The sequence below is a fragment of the Aegilops tauschii genome, chromosome 7 (genome assembly GCF_002575655.3).
Source record: "Aegilops tauschii subsp. strangulata cultivar AL8/78 chromosome 7, Aet v6.0, whole genome shotgun sequence".
NCBI classification, from domain to species: Eukaryota; Viridiplantae; Streptophyta; class Magnoliopsida; order Poales; family Poaceae; genus Aegilops; species Aegilops tauschii.
In genome coordinates, this window is record NC_053041.3 from 584,689,451 (window position 1) to 584,697,954 (window position 8,504).

Here is an 8,504-nt window from a genome sequence, read left to right on the forward strand (position 1 = left end):
CCCTTTGACTTACCACTGGCGGGCTTTGACCAGTGGACCTCTCCACCCGGTTGTGTCAGGTCAGCACAGAGGGACACCTGGGAGCAACATCCGGGCCAAACCCACAGCTACATCCCCTCCGTGTAGACCCGACGCGTCCGTTTCCCCCCTCCAGGTGCCGGTAGCGGCGCCGTCCGTGAGGGGGGCCACGTCCCAGAGACGCGTGCCGCCTCTTCGGACATGCCACAACACCACCCCGCATGTATGAGGGGCCGGTGCGACGCTCCGGTGGCATTGCTACCCCCTAGGGCCCCCGTCCTACCTAACCCTGGAGCGGTTAACCACGAGATCTAGCCCTTTGACTTCCCATGGACAGGCTTTGACCGGTGGACCTCTTCACCCGGTTGTGTCAGGTCAGCACAGAGGGACACCTGGGAGCAACATCCGGGACAAACCCACAGCTACATCTCCTCCGTGTAGACCCAACGCGTTCGTTTCCCCCCTCCAGGTGCCGGCGGCGGCCCCGTCCGTGAGGGGGGCCATGCCCTAGAGACGCGTGCCGCCTCTTCGGACATGCCAAACCATCCGGTTGTGGTAGGTCATCCGATATATATAAACACTTGGGGAGCAAAGTCCCCTTCCTATAGACCCGATGCGGCTGTTCCCCACTCCAGGTGCGGGCCGGCGGCGGCGCCGTCCGTGAGGGGGGTCACACCCCTCCGTATAGAACCGAAAATAATGTATGTATGCTTATATTAACACATGCTATATGTAAGTTAGTCAAATAATAATATGTAAGAAAACATAAAATATAGCTAGAAAAAAAGCAAAAAATATATATATATGCCGACGGCAAAGCCGTCGGCATAGTTGCGGCCAGGGCAGATGGACGGCGCGTTGTGGATCGATGACGTGTCGTCTATGCCGACGGCAGCCGTCGGCATAGGCCTTGGTCGGTGCGCTTTGGATCGATGACGTGGCATTCGTATCTATGCCGACAGCCGCCCGTCCCAGCCGTCGGCATAGATCTGACGCCGTTAACCGCCCGTCACGGGCGTGGTCGCCGGGCCTGCAGCTATGCCGACGGCCGATATATGCCGACGACAGCTGTACGCGTAGATTTGTCTATGCCCACGGCCGCTCTTTGCCGACGGGGGCCGTCGGCGTATACTGGGATAGCCCGACGGCCGTTGTACGCCGACAGCCTGGTGCCAGCTGTCGGCATAGTCTGGAATAGGCCGACGGTGGCCGTCGGCATCGAGCCCTGTTCCGGTAGTGCAATTGATTTGTCTAGAAATCAGCCGTGTCCAGTGGCCACATCCTTTCTTCCCCCACACGGTTGATCCAGCCACGAATGCTGGCCTCGACCCGCTCTCTTTCAACGGATCTAAATACGAGATAGAACGGCTGCCGACCCGGTCGCTCTTTGCAAAAGGTCAACCGGCCGAAAAGTAGCGCGAGCCTTATTCCCGCTTTTCCTGCATGCTGTGACAGGCATTGGCTGGATGTTCCCGATCTTTAAGGGGTTACGGTTTTCGAGATCAACGCAGGAACAGGAAACACAGATAGACAAAAAAGAACTGCGTTTATAATGGGTCGTGTTGCAAATCGGGGAGAGATATCTATTTTGTGAAACCAATTTTCCTGAGGCGTGCACATAAAATATGACGTTTGATAGCAGTAGCCATGTCACGATTATATTCGCGCATGTGTCCAGGGTTTACACGTTACAGTCCGAGATCTGTTGCATACCAATCGCCTCGATTTGCAGCGCATTGCGTCTGCTGCAAGGACAAGCCCCGTTGGTCATCTCATGTCCGTCGTGTCTGCCCTGCGCGGCGCCGGCCGGCAGCTCTCCACTTCCACCACCGCCCTGTCCACCCTTCGCGGCGCTGGCCGGCGGCAGCTCTATACTTCAACCATCGCCTCTAGGGCGAGCGGCGCCTGCGTGTTCCAGATCAAGGACTACACGGACATCAAGAGGATTTTGGGCGCCGGGCAGGACACGACATCAGACGACTTCTACGTGGGCGACTATAGATTTCGCATCCTGTGCTGCCCAAACGGCTCCAGCGAGATGTACGAGGGCTACGTCTCCGTCTTCCTCGAGTATCTCAGCGTCAGGGACATCAATCCCATTTCAAAGGTCCAGATGAGCATACTGCCCGGCAAGTATTCGAAGTCCACGTTCAGTCTAACCAGAGAGGAGTACCGCTTCAAGAAGTGCGGCGACACCTGGGGCTGGAACGACTTCATCAGCCACGAGAAGCTGCAAGGGGACCCAGAACCAAAGCAGATCGGCTCCAAGAAGCCGTCCAAGGACACCTCCGCCGACTGGTGGACAAACTTCATCGTCAGATTCCAGGACGGCCTCGAGGCGTGCCGGTGAATCATGTCAAGAACGACTGCCTCACCCTCCGCTGCGACGTCAGCATCATCGGCCTATACCGCACTACCGATTAGTGAGTCATTGTTGATTAAAGTACAACAGTTGAGGTCAAATTTATCAAAAACAACCCGGTTCCATCTTTTTCATATAAAGAGAAAACTTCGATGCACCCATCTTTTTATGTTCTTGATTTCTTTTGGATTTTATATGTTAGCTGAAAACATTGTGATTTATGATGCACACAACCATCTTCATTAATCAAAAAGTCTACGCGGTCAACAAGTGTGCATATAAAAACAAAAATAAAAAGGACAAAGGCCGGTGGCAAAATATGATTTCATGATTCATCAATAAATGTCCAAGTCCTTCTCATAAATTATGATCAACCAAACTCCATCCGCAGCCGACCACCCTATTGCTCGAGCAACGCGACCTCCCCCGTTGCCGCTCACATCACGGGGTGGCAGCAGCAACAACACAAGCGTTTTGCAGCCTTGTGTGTGGTGGTTCAATGGTGCAACAATGACAAGCAACCTAGCTGATGGCTTGCAGCACGCGGTAGTGGGAGCCGACTTGCGACATCGTTGGCCACGCACGTCTACGCCTCCTCCCGTTGACGGCGGGCTCACGGGTCGCCGGTCACAGCTGAGCGCCCCATGGCTCAAGAAACGCAGCCTCGCCTGTAGCGGCTCACAACACGGGGGTGGCAGCAATGGTACCACCTGCATTGGTGGTCTAGTGTGCGGTGGTACGATGGTGCAACAATGACAAGCAACCTGGTCGATGGCTTGCACCACTCGACATTGGGAGCCTTGCCTGGTCGCGGGTTTCCACACCAACCACACCAGTAGTGGCACACATGGAGGGAGGAGCAATCAACGACCTTTCCTAGATTAGTTTCTACTGGCCGTGCAGAAGGCAAGGTGAGTGATGTGAAATCGTGTGAGGTGCGGCGCGAGACGAGGATGCATGGTGGAGAAATCTATGTAGCTAGGAATAAGGTTGCGGAAGCAACATGCACGGCACACTGCCATGCGGCAACCGTGGGATGTGGTAGACGCTAGAGCATTCGGCCCACCTATTTCAAACCTTTCCTTAGTAAAATTGCCTTTTTTTTGCGGGATTTCATTTTCCTTTCATAGAGCAAGTGCCTTTTCCATTGATCTAAAAATCTCTATAAATTCATGGTAGCAAGTTCTTGCTATGTGAGCCGTATATCATATATGTCTAAGAAAATAGGATTAATTGGTGCAACTTTGAGAAAGAACCCCAACCCTAGTTTTTATCTAAAACTCCCAACTCCTATCGAAATCCGCTTTCCCCTAATCCAACATAGCTCAAATTAGTTGGCATTCCCCTACACCTCTAATACCAATGTCTACCCAAGTTTAAACTTCTGGTCATGACATCCTCATCACTTGGCATTCGATTGAACAACCGAGAAGCTGAGAGTGGTGTGACGAAGCCCCACCAATTCTCTCTACCTACTTCCAAGGGTCAATGCCGAGTGCTGAGGGCCTTGTAACTCCACCACAAGGGAGCAAATTGGTAGTTGATGATGCATCGTCATGCATGTGCGCTTTGGCTGTGGTGACAATGCGTCGATGCTAAAACGGTGTGATGGAACGAACGAGTGCTGGCTCGAAAGTGTGTCCTCCCGCGAGGGAGACATCACCCTCGACCTACTGCGACTTGCCTCCCTGTTCAGTTGTCATCCCTACCCCGGAGATTCCGCACTCGACGTTGTCCGGAGGCGCACCCGGAGCGGCAAACGGACCTTGGTCTGGACCCTAAAAAAATTTAAGCGCGTCCCAAGATATTAACTCTTGCATGTTACCCATTCCCTCCCCATCCCCACTCCGTGCATCGTGAAAGTTCAGGCGGTTTTTCTACCGGTCAATTTTTACAGGTAGATTATCTTTCCGTAAACGTGAGGGGTGATGGAAGTGATTATACGGGTTCCTATAAAAACAACAGGTTTATAATACTTGCTGAAGGACTTTTTTGCCAAACTTCCATAAACGGTAGTAGTAGATTTTTTGTGGAGATACAGGAGCTGTTGGTGTTCCTCTAAGGAATCGGTTACAGAGATGCTGTGAGATCTGTTTTTCATGTCGACCGGTTCCCATTTATCTTCACAAAATCTCTATCTTTGCTCATACCAGCGTCGTTTAAATAGCCATGTGTAAAACGTACACGCATGCGCCTCCTGATTTGCCGGACATAAATACATCTGCATCTGCAAGGCGATCGCAAGCCTAGTTTTAGTTCGTCGTCTCCTTGGTCAGCGATCCGATCTCATCATGTCGATGGCCGCTGTCCTGTCCGCCGTGCGCGCCGCCGGCAGGCAGCAGCTCTCCGCTTCAATCGTCGCCGCGAGGCAGGTGTCCGCCTCCCACGTGCTCCGGATCGACGGGTACTCGCGAATCAGCAAGATACTGGCCATCGGGCAGGCGACGAGGTCAGGCACGTTCAGCGTCGGCGGCCACGACTGGCATATTTTGCACTATCCGAACGGCTGCTTCGAGCAGCACAAGGCCTCCCTCTCCTTCCTGGAGCATGCCAGCCACGCAAAGACCGGGGATACCACGGCAAAGGTGGAGCTGAGCATACTCGACCACGCCTCCAAGCCATCGCACACACAAACCAAAGCAGATTACCGCTTCTCCAACGCCACTTCCCTCAACTGGGGCTGGAGAGACTTCATCAAGCACGAGGATCTGGACGCGGAGAAGCATCTCAAGGACGATTGCCTGACCATCCTCTGCGACGTCACCGTCACCGGACTGCGTACGGAAGACCACGTCGAGGCTGCCGCACCGGAGCCTACTGTCGTGGAGCCTCCGTTCGGCATGCGCGGGCTTTTTTTTTTTTAAAAAAAAAGAAGGATGACCCCGGCCTCTGCATCTGGGCGATGCATGCGGCCACTTTATTAATTATTCTCACAAGACCTTACAAAGTCATACAACAGTAAGACTAAAGCCGCCGTCTAAGCAACAAACTGTCGCTACATCTATCCAGTTGATGAAGGGGCGCAGATAGTCTGGGCCTAATACCAAACAGACATCGCAGCCAAGCCTAACATCTAAGACCTAAGACCCCAACCTAGCCACTTGCCGGGTCTGGAGCACACACTGGTCCCGCGTGCTCTCAGAGGCCGCCGCCGCCAACGGCCCCCGCTCCATCTTCAGAACTGTACTGATGCATCAATCTTGCTCGGTCTAGCTATCGTCGATGCCACCACGGCGCCCAACGGCACCTCCTCCCTGCGCGCAAACAGTTGAGCACGTCGCGGTCGCCATTGATACACCTCAGCGCCATGCTGCCAAGTACCACCAGCCGACACAGCTTGAAGTCCTTGGAAAATCTGTCGTGCGTAGCACCTCCGACCAGGCATGACAAAGCGTCGCACCTGTCGGCCACGCATGACTTGACATCTCCACCGAAGCTACGTGTAAGACGAAGCCGCTCCACCTCCTGCCTCTGACTTCCAGCGCTGCTCCACAAACGATGCTCCCAAGAGAGAAACGACACCGCTGTGTCTTCATCGTCCGATCTGGAACACCAGATCCTAGGGTTTCCCCCGGAGCAGCACGAGTGGGTCGACAGTAGTTACACGATGATGCCTCCATCAAGGTAACGGTGAGAACGCCGCCATCGCCTGCCGTCGGCTCGGTTTTCACCGGCAACCATGTCTCCCCTACTCGCAGCCGGGACTAGATGATGGATCTCGAGATCCGATCACCAAGCCGCTGGCCGGCCATCTCTGGAAGAAGATGACCACCATGTCCACCAACGTCACCACGCCGGGCACACGTCGCCGCCGGCACCCCCATGGTGCCTAGAGGCCGACAAGCCCCGACGAAGACCACGCCTTGCCAGCCGCCATTACCCAGGCCCAAGCACCACTAGATCCAGATCGGATCGGGGTCAAGGGCCCCAAGCCGCGGCAGCCGAAGCCGGATGCATCAGATCGGGCGGATCCGGACACCAGCACCATGGCGACGCGCAGATAACCAGGAGACGACCCGCCGTGCCGAGTGCCCCCAGCGCCACGAGCAAGGTCCCCCGCCGCCGCCGTCGGCCGCGAGGCTTCGCCTTGCGGCGTCCTCCGACGGCGGCGGAGATGGGTGGCCGGGATACTGTCGGCGGCGACTAGGGCTGCAGAGTCCGCCCGTGTCGAGCGACGCGGGGGCGTTTTTTTCCCGTCCCACTCAGCTCCAGGCGTTGAGCGTTTTTTTCCAGCATGCACGGGCTACTCGCGGAATTCATCTGGAATAGGAAGGAAGTGGACGTGCAGATCGATGTCGGCGGTGAGACGCTCCCCGCGCACCGTCGGATACTCGAGGCCTCATCACCCGTCTTCAAGGCGCACCTCTCGCTCGCCTCGGCAACCATCGGCGGCGGCGGCGGCTGCAACACCGCCTTACTACGCGTCGACGACATAGACGCCGAGGTGTTCAAGGCCCTGCTCTAGTTTATATACTTGGACTCGCCTCCCGGCCCCTGGAGAAGACGATGGCAGAGAGGCTGCTCGTCGTGGCGGACAGATATGAGCTGGAGAAGTTGAAGCTCATCTGCGAGGCAGCATTGTTGCGGCACGTCGATCTGAGCTCCGTGGCTGCTGCTCTAGCGTTGGCCGAGCGGCATCATTGCTCCGTGCTGAGGACCGCATGCGTGCAGTTCCTCTCTTCTCCCGGTAACCTGGAAGCATTCATGGCATCGGGTGGATTTGCACAGCTAAAGACGGGTTGCCCCTCTGCTCTGTTGGAGCTCCTCGTGAAGAAGATGATGCGTGAACAGCAATGATAGGGTTGTTAGAATACGTAGGATAGAAGGAGTTGTCTGTTTAAATCTGTTTCTATCTCTAACTTTATTCTTTCTTCTCCTATAAGTTGTAATCTTTCTCTCGTTGTAAACTGGAAGAATCCTAGCGATATTCCAATCTTGTAAGCCACGGCAAACTTCCTATAAATATAGATGCGGCCCGAGACAAAGGGTTCAACGCTTCCCACGCAATCTCATATGGTCATCAGAGCCCTTCCTCTCGTACGTCTAGCTATCCCCTGAGATCGATCTGTTGATCGAGAGAGAACACAGAAACCGACCAAGAGAGAACCATCGAGAGAGAATCCATGGCAGGCACCAACGCCAGCACCGCTGCTTCCACCGTCGCCTCCACCTCCACTGCCCTGATCGGCTCCACCATGAGCACCCTGTCCACCCAAACTTCACCCTCCACTTTTGCATCTTCGTCTACCTTCAACAGCAGCACCTCCCTTGGTTCACCTCCGTCAGAGAAGCTCATGAGGACGAATTTTCTCCTCTGGAAGGCCATCATGCTACCCCAAATCAAGGGGGCACAGATGGAACACTTCCTTGACGCCACAAGCCCGGGGCCCCCTGCTACCATCACCGTCACTAATGACGGGAAGGAGGAGCAGGTCTTCAACTATGCCCGGTTGACCTGGTATGCCCAGCAGCAACAGGTACAAGGATACCTTATGGGATCTCTGTCACGTGAGGTTCTTGCGCAGGTCGCTACTCTTCAGACGCCGGCCGAGGTGTGGAGTGCCATCCACGCCTCCTTTGCTGCCCAGACGCAAGCTCACATCGTCAACACCCGCATCGCCCTCGCCAACCTGCACAAAGAAAACTTGGGCATGTCCGAGTACCTTGCGAAGATCAAGGCTTTTGTTGATGAGATCGCCCGCACCAGTGATCCTCTCTCTGAAGGGGAGATAACCTCCTATGTGCTCAAAGGGCTGGACATCGATTACAATCCGGTGATCTCAGCCCTGGCTGCACGCGTTGAGCCGGTGACCGTCCAGGAACTCTACAATCAGCTGCTGAGTTTTGAAGCTTGCATGAACCTGCTGCAAGGTACCAATACTCGTCAATCTTCAGTTAATAATCTCACTCGCAGTCGTGGCAATGGAGGCCGAGGCCGTGGTCACTAGCAAGGGCGTGGCCGCGGCAACAGCAGCAGCTGCGGGCGTGGGCGCGCCAACAACTCTGGCCCACGCCCCTCGGGTGCCTCCTACTCCAACACCAGGCCAAGATGTCAGCTCTGCAAGAAATCAGGGCATGAAGTGAAGGACTGCTGGCATCGGTATGATGAGGATTTCGTTCCTGA

The 8,504-nt window shown here is 55.1% G+C and overlaps 2 protein-coding genes and 1 non-coding gene across 3 annotated transcripts; all 3 read left to right on the forward strand.

The window, feature by feature from the left end:
• Positions 1-1,792: 1,792 nt before the first annotated feature.
• On the forward strand, positions 1,793-2,368 carry LOC141027440 (BTB/POZ and MATH domain-containing protein 6-like). The gene has a single exon (XM_073504471.1). The coding sequence runs from the start codon at positions 1,793-1,795 to the stop codon at positions 2,366-2,368; it is 576 nt and encodes a 191-aa protein (XP_073360572.1).
• Positions 2,369-4,671: 2,303 nt separating this feature from the next.
• On the forward strand, positions 4,672-7,177 carry LOC109743050 (BTB/POZ and MATH domain-containing protein 2-like). Its single transcript, XM_020302133.2, is given in 3 exon segments — positions 4,672-5,213; positions 6,614-6,869; positions 6,872-7,177. Coding segments are annotated over 3 exon segments (1,104 nt in total).
• A 914-nt stretch (positions 7,178-8,091) lies between these two features.
• Positions 8,092-8,230, forward strand: LOC120970135 (small nucleolar RNA Z247). The gene has a single exon (XR_005764881.1). It is a non-coding gene; the product is annotated as a small nucleolar RNA Z247 (small nucleolar RNA).
• The last annotated feature ends 274 nt before the right edge of the window (positions 8,231-8,504 follow it).

Coding starts and splice junctions, on each gene's coding strand:
- LOC141027440 (XM_073504471.1), top strand. CDS start 1,793: ATGTCCGTCGTGTCTGCCCTGCGCGGCGCCGGCCGGCAGCTCTCCACT.